Here is a 15,345-nt window from a genome sequence, read left to right as displayed (position 1 = left end):
AGTGTTTTAGCACATCCTTATACAATAAGGCTTGCCAGATTTGTGGCTTTCTCTTCCAATAAACAAGAAGAGGTAGTTTACTTGTGGGGCTTACCCAGTTTTAGATATTTGTAGAATGCCTGCAAAATCTCTGCAGAAATGTACTAGCCTTTTTGAACAACCTAGCAATGATTAGATATTTTGGCAGCATGTTGGCTGGAGGCAGCTAATTGTTTCCTGATAGGAACCCATCTGTTTTTTAGGCCTCAGAAAGCATCCACCACCTCTTTTTAATGATCTATATTTTGTAAGTAATCTTTCATGTCCTTCCACAAAGTCTGTCTCTTTCTGTCCTAAACTGCTGTCTTCGTTGCTCTTCTTGAAGCATCAGGCTCTAGAATGAATTGGCTCCTGTTATAACTTCTGCAGTGGATGTCTAACTTGCAAATAGTCTGTCAATCTTTAGTATTCCTTGCAGTGCTTGCTGAAACATGAGAAATTCTGATTATATATTGGGATTTTTTAATTATTTTTTTTCAGCAAGAGTGTGACCAGATAGTGGAGGAGGCACTCAGAAAGTTTTTACAGTCCCCACCCTTGGATATACTCAGAAGTCAAGTAGATGAGGCACTAAGCAACCTGCCATAACTGGTCTTGTTTTGAGCAGGGGTTGGACTAGATGACCTCTGGATGTCCCTTCCAACCTAAATAATTTGGGTGATTCTATGAAGTGTACTTACAGTAGAGCCAGGCTCTTGTAGCAGCAAGGAGAGGAGAACAGAGCTCAGAGCCTAAGATGGTAAAGGCTTTAATGCATGTTTCATAAGTTGTAGGCAAAATTTCAGCTGGCACTTAGATTCTGCACTGTACTGCTTGTACTGTATGTACATTATAGAGGAAAGTGAAGGTATCTACACAAGGGGACAAAAATGGCACAGAGTGTTCAGTAATTATGTTATGCATTGACCTGACCTTTGCATTTCTGGCCCAAAGCCTGACTCCAATACCAGTTGCATCACTCCTGAGTCGCCTTAACATTACTGAACACTGGCTGTGCCTGGCCATCCTGTGAGTGCTGGTTCCTCAGCAGTAGCAGTGCCCTCATTCTCTCAATAAAGAGTTATTTGTGTTTGTAATACTCCTCGATGCTGCTCACTTGCAGTATTTCAGCACTGTTTTATCACGGACTCTAGCATCATGTGCTGTCTGCAGACTGGCAGCCAGTTGCAAACTCATCCTCCTGTGACAGGAAGACATCTGCACTGGTCCAGGAGAGCTTCTCCATAAGGCCCGAATGCAGCTAAGCAGTGACACAGTCACCAGGTGTTGGGATGGGTTCAGGATATGTTGGTGACAGAGTCTCTGTTTGCAGGGCTAAGACCTGTGACATATTTTGAAGGACAGAGATGCAATTCCAGTAATTCAGGGATGTACTGATACACAAACTGTTCGTACTGTTCTCCTTCGTTTTATTACCAGAACTCCTGAATTTAATTAGAGCCTCACAGCTTGTTGTTTCCTACTGTTTGTTCTGTATGCAAACTGTATACGTGTTATCATGGGCCAGAGCTATTTTTGGAGTAGCATTTATCTTTTTGTAATGTGACCCTGCCCTATTTCCTCTCTGAAAGTTACGAGGAGGCTGTTGGCTGTGTGCTCTGAAGCGCTGACTCCAGCTCTCTGAACACGCTGTGCACTTATCCGAGGGTGAGGGTTATGTGGGGATTTCTGGTGACCTGCTGGGCTTCAGCAATTTTTATTTATGGTGGAGAGGGTGAAGATCCCCAGGCAGTGTAATCCATCTGACAACCACTTCCACAGCGCCTGTGGTATCACAAAGGCAAACGCTGTCAAAACAGCAGTGCCATGAGGGGTACCAATGACAAAGTCTGGATGAAGGGCGCTTCGATGTGTGTTCTGATGGCTGCAGGGAGGCTGTGGTGTGTGTGTGTGTTTGTAATGCCTTTGAGTAGACAGTGCTGAAGTGGGGGATGCTCCTCCAAAACCATCAACAGTAAAGCAGTTTGAACATTTTAGTGGTTAAGTAATCTTCCTCAGCCTAGCACAAGATACTGAAATAGTTTCTCAGCTTGCTGCTACTTTTTGTGTTGCATTTCAACCGTGTGCTTTGTCATTCCCATTTCAAGGTTGTAATCATTCGTTCTGCACTTGGAAAAGTTTGCCTCACTTAATGAGAATTGTTCCAATTTAGAATAAGGAGGATTTTCTGCTGGAACTGACATTTTGTACTTCAAAACTTGTTAATAAATACTCTTAATCATGTTAATTATGAATGTGTAATCATTAAACATTTTGATATTACGATGTCACACTGCAAAAGAAGTGTCAAGATAGGTATAATTATTAAGTGTCTGGAGCTGTAATGGATCTAGGATGTAAGCAAGGCCAAGACTGAAGAGAGCAATGCTGTCTTTTCTTACACTGATCAGTTGTAGCTGGAAAAAGTCCCTGAGGAAAAGGCCCTGCACAGGCCCTGAAAAGATCCATGGACTACCGATTACACAAATGTCCTCAAGGTAGGCATGTAATTACTGATGGCTGACTTAGCCTGTGGATAGATACAACATACAGTGCTGCAAACAGGAAATGGAAATAAGTGCTCCTGATCCTCAAGAGAGCTTGGAGTGGAAAACTCCTTTGAAACTCACAGCTGGCCTCTGTGGCTGAAGTTGGCTTGAGGGTATTTGTGGGTTGAAACACCTAAAAGCCAGACGGATTCATGCTGTAGCCTGATGTTTTTAAGTTTACCTCTGCATTTTAAAACAGGGGGTGGAAAACTAATACTGGATTGCAAGGTCTAAACATACTGAGACTATATGAAGTGCTCTTCTACTTGCATTATTTGACATTTTTATATCAATATGTAACAATGAAAGAAGAAAGTTGCTTGCAAAGAAAGAAGAAAGTTGCTTGCTTCTAACTACCACTTTAATATAATTAAAAAACCGAGCTCTTTTAAAAAGATTAACAGGCAGTATGTGTGTATATATGTGTTTGTTTGTACTGCCAACGTGTGCATGGTAATCACAGAATCATGCATATGATCACAGAATATAATCACAGAATAATGCATATTCTGTATAGATGTATTAAATTCCAAGAAGTGCTTCAGTACAGTTCAGGGGAAAATCTAACTCAACCATTTAGATCTTCTTACTTTGTAATCGCACCATCCTGTGGCACTCTGCGGTATTGCCTTAGCGTTCTGTAATTTAAGATTGCAAATATGTCCCCATCTGCTAAACTGGGACCTGGGTTTCTTACCCCAGCTCAGAAAGCACCTTGCTGTAGACTCAGATACAGCATGTATTTCAGGACATTAGTTTGAGTATACAAGTCTTCCTGTTATTTATTTTTTTTCTTTGCTCCTTGGCATCCTGCCTTTCCATTTCACTCTCAGTTCCTCTGCAGGAGAGCCCAAGTTTTTAGTGCATAACTAGCCCCAGAGCATTACTCTGCCAGTGCTGAATATTGAAACGTGAAAGTTCATAAACTGCAGTGTTAGGCTGCTTTTCTGGTGTGGAAATTATACTAAGGTACTACCCAAAGCGTGGTCCTTGCAATAGAAAGAAGATGCTGTTGCTTCCTCTGGGAGACCTATCAGTTTTTGATAGTTCTTTGGTAATTTTTCTCACTCTGTCCATTTGAATCTTGTATTTTCAAAGGACCGTTGTAGTTTAATGCAAATAATCCCTGGAAAGATACGATTCAGCTCTTCAGCAAGGCCTGGGAAGTTACCCTGTTTGCTAAAGATAAATAAGAAGAATCTTGAGAAAGACCAAAAATGCAGAGCAATTGGAGTTCAATTCTTTGCAGATTATCACAGCCTGTGTTCCCTTCCCTTTCATGCTGCAGTGTAGGGCACTGTATTCAAGCTGCCAGTTCTCGTCTGCTCTCTGCAACTGCTGCTCTCCTTCACAGTCTGAATAGCAAACGTATTTCCCTCTGTATTTGCTTTTTGCTTTCCTGATACACCAACAAACTTAGGAAACTCAAGAGCTCTATGGATGATCTATGTCTTAGGCAAGGATGAATAGTGACAATTGCTGGGACATGCATGCCATGTGTGTGCTCCAAACACCAGGACTAATAGCAACAAAAAGACATGTAAGCAAGTACCTGAGAGGAGAAAAGGGTCTGTGTTTTAAGACTCCAGGCTATGTGGTTGGTAATGAGTTTTGCTTGTCAAGAAGAGGCTTTTAGTTTGCATCTGGACTGGGGAAAGGTACAAGGCAAAGGATAAATGCCAAATCTGAGCTAGCATTTGAAATCTCATAAAATTAGTTCAGCTATATCTAGTTTCATGTGTAATACTATTTCTTACATGTTTGTTATGCATCCAAGGAGGGTGAATAACGTAGGATTCTCAGTTTAGATCCGTGCCTGGCTAGGTTTGCAGTCCAGGGTTGCAACCCAGGGATTAGAATTTGCACTTTCTTTAAAAAATGCAGATTTGAGTTAATGCTTTGTTTGTAATTTTTCTCTAGAAAGCACTTTGATACATGTTTTGGAATTTTGGCTGGCAGTTTTTCATGGTTGAAATAGCATTGTTCTCTGGGAATTTACTTCTTGCGGGTGGTGGTGGTAGTTAACATTTACATGCATACAATGCTTATCACTGCTCTTCTTCTGTTTTGACTTAGATTGCACATACCATAGCATGTTAATCTAAGGTTGTTCCCATCATTGTTGTTAAGATTTAACTTAGTAAAAGCCATTCTAGTTTTAATAGAGATCGTTCCCAAATAAGCTTTGCTAGAGGTATGTTAATCATTAAGTGCATCAAATTCCAGTGGTTCCCTCTGTGAGACTGCAAATGTTAAAAAGTTCTAAGTGTGGAGTCCTCAAAGAAAAAAAGAAAATATACAATGATGTGCACCATAGAAATGTCTGTGCATTACTTATTTGTTATGAATGAAGGCAGCGTAATTCAGTATCTGTTTTTCAAACTCTTCACAAGTCAGAGGGAAGGGTATCAGCTTGCAGTACAACTTCTTACCCGAACCAGGGAAAGCATATAGAACATTCCAGTAAGGACAGATTTTAAAAAATGCCTGAGTAGCTAAATTCAGAGGAGTTGGAAGTAACAAAAGAGAGATTTCTTCATGCAAATTTGTATTTTTTTTATCTATTTCCACACTTTTCACAGAACCACTCCTAAGTTATCCTGATGTTATCTTACATACTATGGAAAGATTTAAGGAAGTATTATTGCATACCTAACCTGTGGTTTTGTTCTTTGTCCTGTCTTCTTACTTTTAGCACACCTGCTAATGAGCCTAGAATGCTACTAGATATATCCAAAAAGTACTTAAATTTCCATAAATGGAATTGCAACAAAGCATGTTATATCAGCTCTTTAACCCTCAGCCCTAAAATGTTACCTGCTGTTCTAGCATTCAGACACGTTCTGAATTTGAGTGACTTGCAGTGGTTTGTCCTATTCTGTACAGGATGGAGCTAAAATTCCTTTCCCAAGGATTTACCATAGTGTGTACAGAGCATATCCAAGTTTTCTGTTTCTCTTCTGGTACAGCTGAAAGGCAGAGTGGTCTTTTTGTGGGAGCCCACAGGAAGAAAACGCATGCTAGGAAAAGACCTGTAATTCAGATGAAGTTTGGACTGAACACATAGAATATCTGGTCTTTAGAAGTTGCTTGCTTACTGCTCCTATCAAAGGAGGCAGTGATACAGTGGAACTGAGACATGCTGGGGATGTTATGGGAGCTAGGGCCACCTTTGGTAGGAGAAATAATCCCCGCTGTGTAAATACAATGCCTGGTTGCTGCTTTGGGTCAGAATGAAATGCATCTTGCAGTTAAGCCAGACTTTGCGTGACTGGTGTGAGATGCCTGTAAATGACAGCTGGGATCTCAACACCTATGTCTGCAAATCAGGCCCAATTTGTAATTATTTATAATAATACCTCGACAGAGTTGATGGACTCTTGTTTGCATGTACCCTTCTAAGTTCTTTATAGGACAATAAAACTGATACCAGATCACACATATGGTCTATAAATATATATAATGCTGACAGTAAAATCTGGGATGACAATCAAAATGTTATGCAGCTTTTAGCCTGTAAGTTGCATTCTCCTGGTTGACACTGAGGACCTACTGTATTCCAACCCAACAGCAATACAGATGTGCACACGGTGGCATCGCTGCTGAAGCTGTACCTAAGGGAACTCCCAGAGCCAGTCATACCATATGCAAAATATGAAGATTTTCTTTCCTGTGCCAAAATGCTCAGCAAGGAGGAAGAAACGGTGAGTTTGCACTTCGAGTAGTATGATGAATTAAAAGGCTAGCATGTTGTAACCTGTTACAGATTTGAGAAGGAGAGAAGGTGCTGATTATCTATCCTAATTTAAGATGTGCTTGAATTAATTTATGCTATCTATGTATGAAAGTTGTTGCTACCGATGTGTTTGGAAGTCTGAATCAAAGCACAACATACCCTTCATTGTATTTATTCCATGTCACCAAAACCAGTTCAAATGAACATCACTGTGGTCAATAGCTTCCAGCTTGCATGGAAGACACTTTGTTTTCTTTCCATGGATCATTATCCTGAACTGTAAGAGGCAGGGTTTTAGGAGTTGCTGTTCAACTCTTGCGAATAAATGAAGGGTATTTTTCTTCTAAGGATTTTAGGATGACACATTTTACTAAATTTTGCTTAAAGACCAAAGGACTCTATTCATTGCCTATTATTGAATCAGAAGGCATCATAAAGATGTCTGAAGTAGGCCACCTTCCAAAAATTCTTTACATTTGCATAACATAGTATGTGACAGAACCCCTATTTTGTTCATGTATATGCCCTGCAGTGGCATAGGGTACTGTATATTAGCCTGAAGAAGTACTAAATGAAATTAAGTGCTTGATTTTACATTGTTCTGTGTGTATATGGGTATTCAAGTCAGCCAGATATTTTATCTTCCAAGTAAATATAAATTGGCTCATTCTTTTGATTGCAGTCTTTTCCTCTAAATTTCTAAGGTTATTATTTCTGTTTAATTGCATTTTGACATTTCAAATACTGCTAGAACTGGACCCTTCCACAAAATCACAGAATCATCTAGGTTGGAAGAGACCTCCAACATCCCCTAGTCCAACCTCTGACCTAACACTAACCAGTCCTCCACTAAACCATATCACTGAGCTCTACATCTAAACGTCTTTTAAAGACCTCCAGGGATGGTGACTCCACCACTTCCCTGGGCAGCCCATTCCAGTGCCTCACAATCCTTTTAGTAAAGAAGTTCTTCCTAACATCCAACGTAAGCCTCCCCTGGCACAACTTTAGCCCGTTCCCCCTCATCCTGTCACCAGGCACGTGGGAGAACAGACCAACCCCCACCTCACTACAGCCTCCTTTAAGGTACCTGTAGAGAGCGATAAGGTCGCCCCTGAGCCTCCTCTTCTCCAGGCTGAACAAGCCCAGCTCCCTCAGCCACTCCTCGTAGGACTTGTTCTCCAGGCCCCTCACCAGCTTCGTCGCCCTTCTCTGGACCCGCTCAAGCACCTCGATGTCCTTCTTGTAGCGAGGGGCCCAAAACTGAACACAGTACTCGAGGTGCGGCCTCACCAGAGCTGAGTACAGGAGGACAATCACTTCCCTGCTGGCCACACTTGGCTAGCTCCTCCGCCAGTTCTCTCAGTACCCTCGGGTGGATCCCATCTGGCCCCATTGACTCGCATACATCTAAGTGCTGTAGAAGTACAGATGTTCCCCTCCCTAACTCTCCAGTTAATTGTGAAGAGTATGAGTCCCTCCTTTCTGAGGGGCCCTCTCTGAGCCTTCATTTAATGCCTACCCAATACTGAACAAGAGTTTAAAGGCACTGGTTGGCAAGGACCATAACCACAGAGCACAGATACTACTGTGTGCAGTTCTGCTCATCTCATTCCCAAGGTGGGCACAAACTGGAATAGCTACTTCTAGTATGGACCAGAACTAGGTTGATATATACATATACATGTATATAGTTTGTCATCTGAAAACACCAACTAATTCAAACCAGAACTGTTCCTTGAAACCTCAGCCTTCTTATCATCAGGAGGAGGAATGGAGCTGCTGGTCAAAATAAGAAAGAGTAAAGTCAGATGGCAAGATGGAATGAAACCAAGTCAGTTATATATGTATGTATTTTTATCCAGAGTTAACCCTTGTTAGCAGAATATAGCCTCACCTCAAAATGGGTTCTACAAGCCATTTCTGATGGTAACGTGTATCACATTTGTCTTACTACTGCAGCTTCAGTGATGTGTTTATTGTCTTGTAATTGGAATTGCTGACATTTTCTCAGTCTCTGTAGCAAAATACTAAGAAAACTCTGCCTCCCCACTGTGTTTTAAACCGCATATATAGGGCCTGAAAGAATTGGTGAAGCAAGTAAAGAGCCTGCCAGCTGTCAATTATAATCTCCTGAAATACATCTGTAGGTAAGTGCTCTTGCGAGAATATAAGAAAGGCAGAAGTAAATATATATATATATATATACTGTCTGCTTCATAGGACCCTGATTTTCCCATTTCTAGCTACAGTTACTGGCTGTAGTTCTGCACTCCTGAAGCATGGTGTCATTGAAAACTGCACACGTCTGGTAGAATAGTTGTGTGGAAAAATATAAGATCTTAAAAACAAGTCTTCAGGAGTTGCAATTTGTGAACTTAAAGGAAGTTCCCAGTATTCAAAGAAAAAAAAAAAAAAAAGGAGTATAATCTTAAACCATTATAAAAATTAATCTTTTTTTTTTTTTTTTTTTCATTTTGAAGATATTTTGAGTCAAATAATTGATTGAATATGCTGGAGAAAGTTGCCATCTTCAAGAGAGTTAGCTTTAAGTTAGTTCAGAGTGAGATTTATTTTTTTATTGATGTATAATTTTCAAAAAAAAAAAAAAGCTGAGGAGAATAGCCTTAAGCTTTCATGATATTCCATGAGGATATGGAATGGAATACTTCAGCAGTGTTAAGAAACTATCATACATTTTGATTGTTTTTCTTTCCTCCCTTTTTATATATTCCTCAAAGGCATTTTTCTTTCACACAGATTCCTTGATGAAGTCCAGTCTTATTCAGGTGTAAACAAAATGAGTGTGCAGAATCTGGCTACAGTGTTTGGCCCCAACATCCTTCGCCCTAAAGTGGAAGATCCTTTGACTATCATGGAGGGTGAGTTGACTGTAAATAACCTGAGGTAGAAAAAGGGGATATCTTTAGATTTACAGACAGTACATACCTGTCTCTGCTGTATGAACAGTAAAATCTATATATTTGTCTCTATGGACGTTTCTTCAATGTGAAGAAACTGCTGGGTTAAATCTTGCAAGATACTGTAAAAGTGACTGACATTTACAGTATTGCAAACAGATTTTGCATTAAATCCTGCTGCCGTGGCAACTTAATTAAAAATGTACTTTTCCTCTAAACACTTGCTGCAAATACGGCGTGTTCTTATTCAGCACATGTAGTAGAGGTGCAGTTAATATTTCACCTGCAGTTTTTAAGGACAAAGTTGGTGCAGGTTCATACTGCAGTGACCCATGTAGAATCCCCCAGAAGGCAGAGAAGTATTGCACGCCTTCTTACACAACAGCGATCAAATGGCTGCACTCTGTTACTTACAGCAGTGTCTAGCTGTAACCTTTTGCTGTGATTAAAAGTAATATCACTGTCACAGTTGTTTTTTTTAAACCTTATGGTTTTCATTCTCCATAAATTACACGGTGCCTTTTTTCCCTCCAACCACTAGTTTCTTAGTATGAATGGTTTGCTTAACTTTCTCAGAAATTAGGATTGTACATTGACCTGGCACTGATAGTTTTACCAAAATTCGAAAAGGTAGTTTGTGATTGGTTTGTTCAGGAGTGTGTGGATTTATTTTCTTCTTTGATGATTTTCCTTTTTTCCAGATATAATAATTCCCCATAGACTTTCTTTATTTACTTTTTTTTTTTTTTTTGGTTCTTCTTCTGAGGTCCTGCAATTCCTCCTCTTTCCATTTGTCAACACAAGTGTGTTGCTGAAGACAGAAACATGGTGTTTCCAAATCATGTAACAAAAGTGGTGAATACCCAGGGCAGCTGAACAGTACTCTGAACAGTGGCTTAAACAAGCCAGGAATTTCTAATTTGGAAAGGCTTTTTAGTTGCCATCTGCACTGTCATATCTGGGTTCTCATTGTCATAGGGAATGGTTTGATCATGCAATTGACTCAAAAGGCTTTGCAAGGGCAGGTGTCCAATTTACATGCATATTTGCTGTGACTGTGCATGAGTATCATCAATCTTTGCAGCTTCAAGTACCCTTAAAATTACATTTGTGGCTTACCCCTCATTTCTGTAGATATTTCTCTCAAATCCATCATGACCATCGGACATTGGGCTGTAGAGATAAGCTTCACAGTGTCCTTGAAGCCCAAATTTAGGCATCTTACATCGTCTCCCCATGGGAGATGGGAAATCCCATTGGGATGGGAAAAGGAGTTAGCCACTCATTTAGTAATTGGGAAAAAAAAAAAAAAAAGGTATCTTCTGGGTCTGTATTTTTTCAGAACTGGCTGCTGAGAGGAGATTTTTTTGTTAAATTTCGAGCAAGAAGGATGTTTGAAGTGGGTAGAAATAAAATACTGTTTTTGCAATGACTGAAGAAACTTCTGCATCCTGCTTCTCAACAGCCTAAAATGGTGGTGGCTGCTGTAGAAGTTGGCATGGTTACTATACTCACCGACGGGAAATAATTTATTTATTTATTTTTACTCATGAGAAACAGCTTTACTTAAACAGATTTATGACTTCTCCTTAGGTATAATCTTTAAGATTTGACACGAGATAGTGCTGATGTCCAGTTAGGCTGCACGTAATTAAATGTACAGGAACTTTTAAGAGAGGCTGCACACTGAACTGTGCAGCTGTGTTCTGAAGGAATACAGCTACACCTGCCAGGGGAATTACTAAGTGAATTTTCCTGCTGCATGATTCCTCTAATGCATGATTTTGCCTTAGCAAACAAACACACAAAACCACTAAAAAACTGTTTCCAAGTACCTGCCTGATTTATCTCTTAGTAGTTGTGTTTTAAAAGGCTGGGTTATAAGGATATTCCAAGTATTCCGAGCAGTTGATATTGCACAGTGGGAAACTACTGATGAAAAGAGCACAGCCTACCTCTGAAAGCTCTGCAGGAGTTTAAAAATGGGATGGTTGTTTTAACTACCTTGACCTTGTTCCTGAAAGATTCTTAATAGTCCTTAATGAGGTTCTGTTTAAAGAAATAACAGTTGCACATCTTTATTGTCCCAAGTCCTGTTATAAATGGTAGCATGTAAACTACAGTGCAGTCAAGTGGTGTGCACACCAAGGGGTTATTGGAGATGCAGTCATTTATTAAAGCAAGTAGCAAGCTGTGGTTCTTTTTAAGTTCCTTACCATGCCATAATGTGGCAGTCTCCTGCTTGCGTCTAGTCTCACTGCGTACTGGTTAAAGGCATTCACATGAAATATACTCCATCACATCATTGAGGTTTTGCTCCAGACTAAATCTTCTGTGTTGCAGCAATGTGAATCCGTCGCCTGCCCCCTTTCTGTTAACTACATGAAAGGGCTTGGCCAGAAGGAGAATTTGGTTTTAAGTGATTTCCACATTGAAACACATCACTTATAATGGCATTCTTCTTTACTACTCATTATCTCCTTCTGTGGTCTTCTTGGGATGCAATAACTGCCACAGTAGTAGCTCCTTTGCAAAAATTGTGGTTGTTTGGGGGTCTGTGAGGCGTGCTGGCTTGTTTTGATGGAAAGAAGAGGTGGTGTTCATCTGACCTGCTGGCCAGATGAATTTCAGGCATGTTCTATAGATTCAGGGTGTCATACAGATGGACATACTAAGTAAATGTTTGTGTAAATTGATTTTTTGCTAAATATTTGTGGAATTTGACCCATAAAGTGTATTTATGCTCTAAATAAAACAGGTCATTAATAACCACGTGCTTGGTGCCTTCTTCCAGGTACAGTAGTAGTCCAGCAACTGATGTCAGTGATGATAAGCAAGCATGAAGAGCTGTTTCCCAAGGACGCAGACCCTGAGATGGGACCTGAGGTGTGCAACAATAACAATGAAATGCCAAAGAAAGCAATCGTGGGGCAGCTGCAGAACAAGGAGAATAACAACACCAAGGAGACAGCAGTGAGGCGCTGCTCCTGGGATAAACCTGAGTCTCCCCAAAGGGGAAGTGTGGACAATGAATCTCCGACTGCACAGCCAGGCAGCAAGACAAATAGCCCCAGGAACAGCATCCAGAAATTAGATGTCACCAGAAGCCCACCGCTCATGGTGAAAAAAAATCCGGCTTTTAATAAAGGCAGTGGCATAGTGACCAATGGGTCATTCAGCAGCTCTGTGGAGGGCCAGGAGAAGAGCCAGACCTTGCCCAACTGCACCCTGCAGAGCAGGAGAACGTCCTCCCTGAAAGGAGCAGTGACGAAGATGGGCACACAGAGCATGCAGAACGGCGGTGTGCGGATGGGTGTTTCTAGCACTGACGGGCTCCCCACCACCCTCAACAACCGGGCCGCGGGCTGGGCGCCCAATGGCTATGTCACACTGAGGGACAACAAGCAAAAGGATTCAGTCAGCGAGTCGGGGCAGCACAACAGGCTCTCCACCTACGACAACGTCCACCAGCAGTTCTCCATGGTGAACTCTGACGACAAACAGAGCGTGGACAGTGCTACCTGGTCAACGTCGTCTTGTGAAATATCCCTCCCCGAGCACTCCACCTCCTGTCGTTCATCCACCACCACCTGCCCCGAGCAGGACTTCTTTGCGGGTAACTTTGAAGACTCTGTGCTGGATGGACCACCAAACGAAGACCTCTCCAACCCGGGTGACTATGAGAACAAAAGTGACCGAAGGAGTGTGGGGGGCCACAGCAGCCGGGCCACCAGCAGCAGTGATAACAGCGAAACATTTGTGGCCAACAGTACTAACAACCACAGTGCTCTTCACAGCCTGGTGTCCAGCTTGAAGCAAGAGATGGCCAAACAAAAACTAGAGTATGAGACAAGGTTAAAGAGGTAAGATGTTTTGGCTCTGCCATCTGATCAGCTCTTGCAGAGAAAAGAGGTTCCTTTTCCTACGGGTTGCTAAAAATCTGCACTAGCTGCAATCACTGCATGTTCTGCACTGAGTTTGCCGGCGTATGGAATTGGTATTCTGGTATCATGATCCAGTTGGGTTTGTTTCAGAGCAACTGTTTGCCTCTGTTGCAACACACTACATTGCACCAGAAATAAAGCCAGAACCTTAGGAGTTTGTGTGGAATCTGACTGGCAAAATCAGTAGGCTCTTGCAGTGATTTCATTGCTCGATGTCTGTCCTCCAGAGACTGAGGTGCAACTGGGCATCACCTTTCGGTGAAATCAGTCTTGCAGTACTCCACTTGTAAATTTTGGGACTGGGAGACTGTTCTAACCTGTCTCCAGAGTCCTTGTTCCTAGTCAGACAGGGCTACATCTGGGCGTTACCTCTGCTCACAGTCCCATTTCTGCACTACTGCTTTGCCTGAGTCTTTCCTTCAAAACTCAGGCCTGTTAAAGAGGACATGGGGAAGCCACGTCTTTGTGTATGAGTAGTGCACAGTCTTCTCAAACACAAGGGTGCTACGGTAGATAAAAGGATAAATAGATCAAAAATAGGGTAACTTTTTAGGACAAAAAACAGGCCAGGTTAATTGCAGGGTTTTTTGTTTGTTTGTTGAATTGTCTATCTGTATTTGTAAATACAGATATAGTAGACAAATAACTGACAAACCTGAGTTGCAAAATAAAGGCATTCAGGGAGTTATTCTGACCTTTTACATTAAATGAGTGCAACTACAGTGGGAGCTGGGAGTCAACGCTTCCAGAAGTAAAAGGCTTATTTAGGCTATTTGCTGGAGAATTACATGAAGCTGTTTGCCACTGTGCACTGTAACCAGTGGCTGCCATCACGCATTTTCTAAACGAGCTATGGAGGAGAGAGTGCCCTATGGGAAGGGATCATTGATGAAGACATAGTTACAAGATACATATAAGATACACCTCTTGGAAATTCAATCCAAGCTTTGTAATTGAAAAGGCAAATGCATGAGTTTGTGGTGGTGTGCATTTCTGCACAAGTGAGTGGAAGGAGTCCTGTTCAGGAGCTCTTTGCTTTTATTTCGGTTTCTGCAGCTTGGAGCAGAGAAATCTCACCTTGGAGACTGAACTGATGGCCCTACACGAAGAGCTGGACCAAGAGCGGAAGAAGTTCACGATGGTAGAAATCAAAATGCGTAATGCGGAACGGGCCAAAGAAGATGCGGAGAAGAGGAATGACATGCTGCAGAAGGAAATGGAGCAGTTTTTCTCCACTTTTGGAGAACTTACAGTAGAGCCTCGCAGACCAGAAAGAGGCAACACCATCTGGATCCAGTGAGCGTTGGAGGCTTGGACTGTGGGACCTCAGGGAAGGGCTTGGGGGTATTACACTGCATCAGGTGGCTGGTCACCTGTCTGAGGCTAGTACTCAACATAATGTTATAAACCCTTGAAGGAGGAAATCATAGACATTAACCATTCATATCTACAGCGTGTACTTATCAAGTTATGCTCTTTGAATGCTTCATAAGACTACTGTCAAGTGTTACAACTGGATATGTGTATATAAATTTAAAAAAAAATCACCTTAGAGAGCAAGAGATGTATCTCAAGAAATATTTTAATGCAAGTCTTGTATTTAAACTGGTAAATTGAAATGTTGTTGCAATCAAGCTTTATATCGAGGCTTTTCTCCCTTGCACTTAACATAATAAGCTATTTTTGGCATTGTGTTACCATCAGCTTATTTTGTATATCAAATGTTGTTTTTTTGTTTTGTTTTGTTCCCCCCTCTAGCTGGGGAGTGAAGATAAACAGATACCTTAAGGTATGTGTGCCGATGCTTAACCCTTTGCGTCGTTTTTTAAGAAGACAGCAGGATGAGAAGCAGCAGTTTGCTGTGGGTAACAAATGTACTGATTTAACAAAATTTCCACCTGGCTGGAAATTACCAGAGCAGCCATACTGAACACCCTGTCAGGAAATCAGGCCACCGAAATCAGGCAGTTAGTGTTGAAAGATGCTTGTATGAGAGGAAATGTGGGTAGTGAAGAGTAAGAAGTTGAAAGAGGGGAAAAGGGAATGTAAGGGGAAGTTGGTTGAAGATACGGCTAGCACTTTTTGGGGTACCCTAACACAGCCCTGTGCCTCACTGCAGCTCAGTGCAGGAATGTAAACCATTTGCTCTGACCACATTTACATCTGTCTTACCTCAG

At 41.5% G+C, this 15,345-nt stretch overlaps 1 protein-coding gene across 6 annotated transcripts in view; it reads left to right on the top strand.

The window, feature by feature from the left end:
• Positions 1–14,956, top strand: part of ARHGAP24 (Rho GTPase activating protein 24) — a 143,136-nt gene extending 128,180 nt beyond the window's left edge. For all 6 annotated transcript variants that reach the window (XM_068680545.1, XM_068680544.1, XM_068680549.1 and 3 more), the window contains 5 exons: positions 6,139–6,271; positions 8,380–8,453; positions 9,064–9,185; positions 12,019–13,087; positions 14,225–14,956. In XM_068680545.1, coding sequence (XP_068536646.1) covers positions 6,139–6,271; positions 8,380–8,453; positions 9,064–9,185; positions 12,019–13,087; positions 14,225–14,468 — 1,642 coding nt within the window. In that variant the 3' untranslated portion in view covers positions 14,469–14,956. The remainder of the gene's footprint in view (positions 1–6,138; positions 6,272–8,379; positions 8,454–9,063; positions 9,186–12,018; positions 13,088–14,224) is intronic.
• The last annotated feature ends 389 nt before the right edge of the window (positions 14,957–15,345 follow it).

Source organism: Anas acuta, chromosome 4 (assembly GCF_963932015.1).
Source record: "Anas acuta chromosome 4, bAnaAcu1.1, whole genome shotgun sequence".
In the NCBI taxonomy this organism is placed as follows: Eukaryota; Metazoa; Chordata; class Aves; order Anseriformes; family Anatidae; genus Anas; species Anas acuta.
Note: the sequence above shows the minus strand (reverse complement) of the source record. Positions and strands in the feature narration are given on the sequence as shown.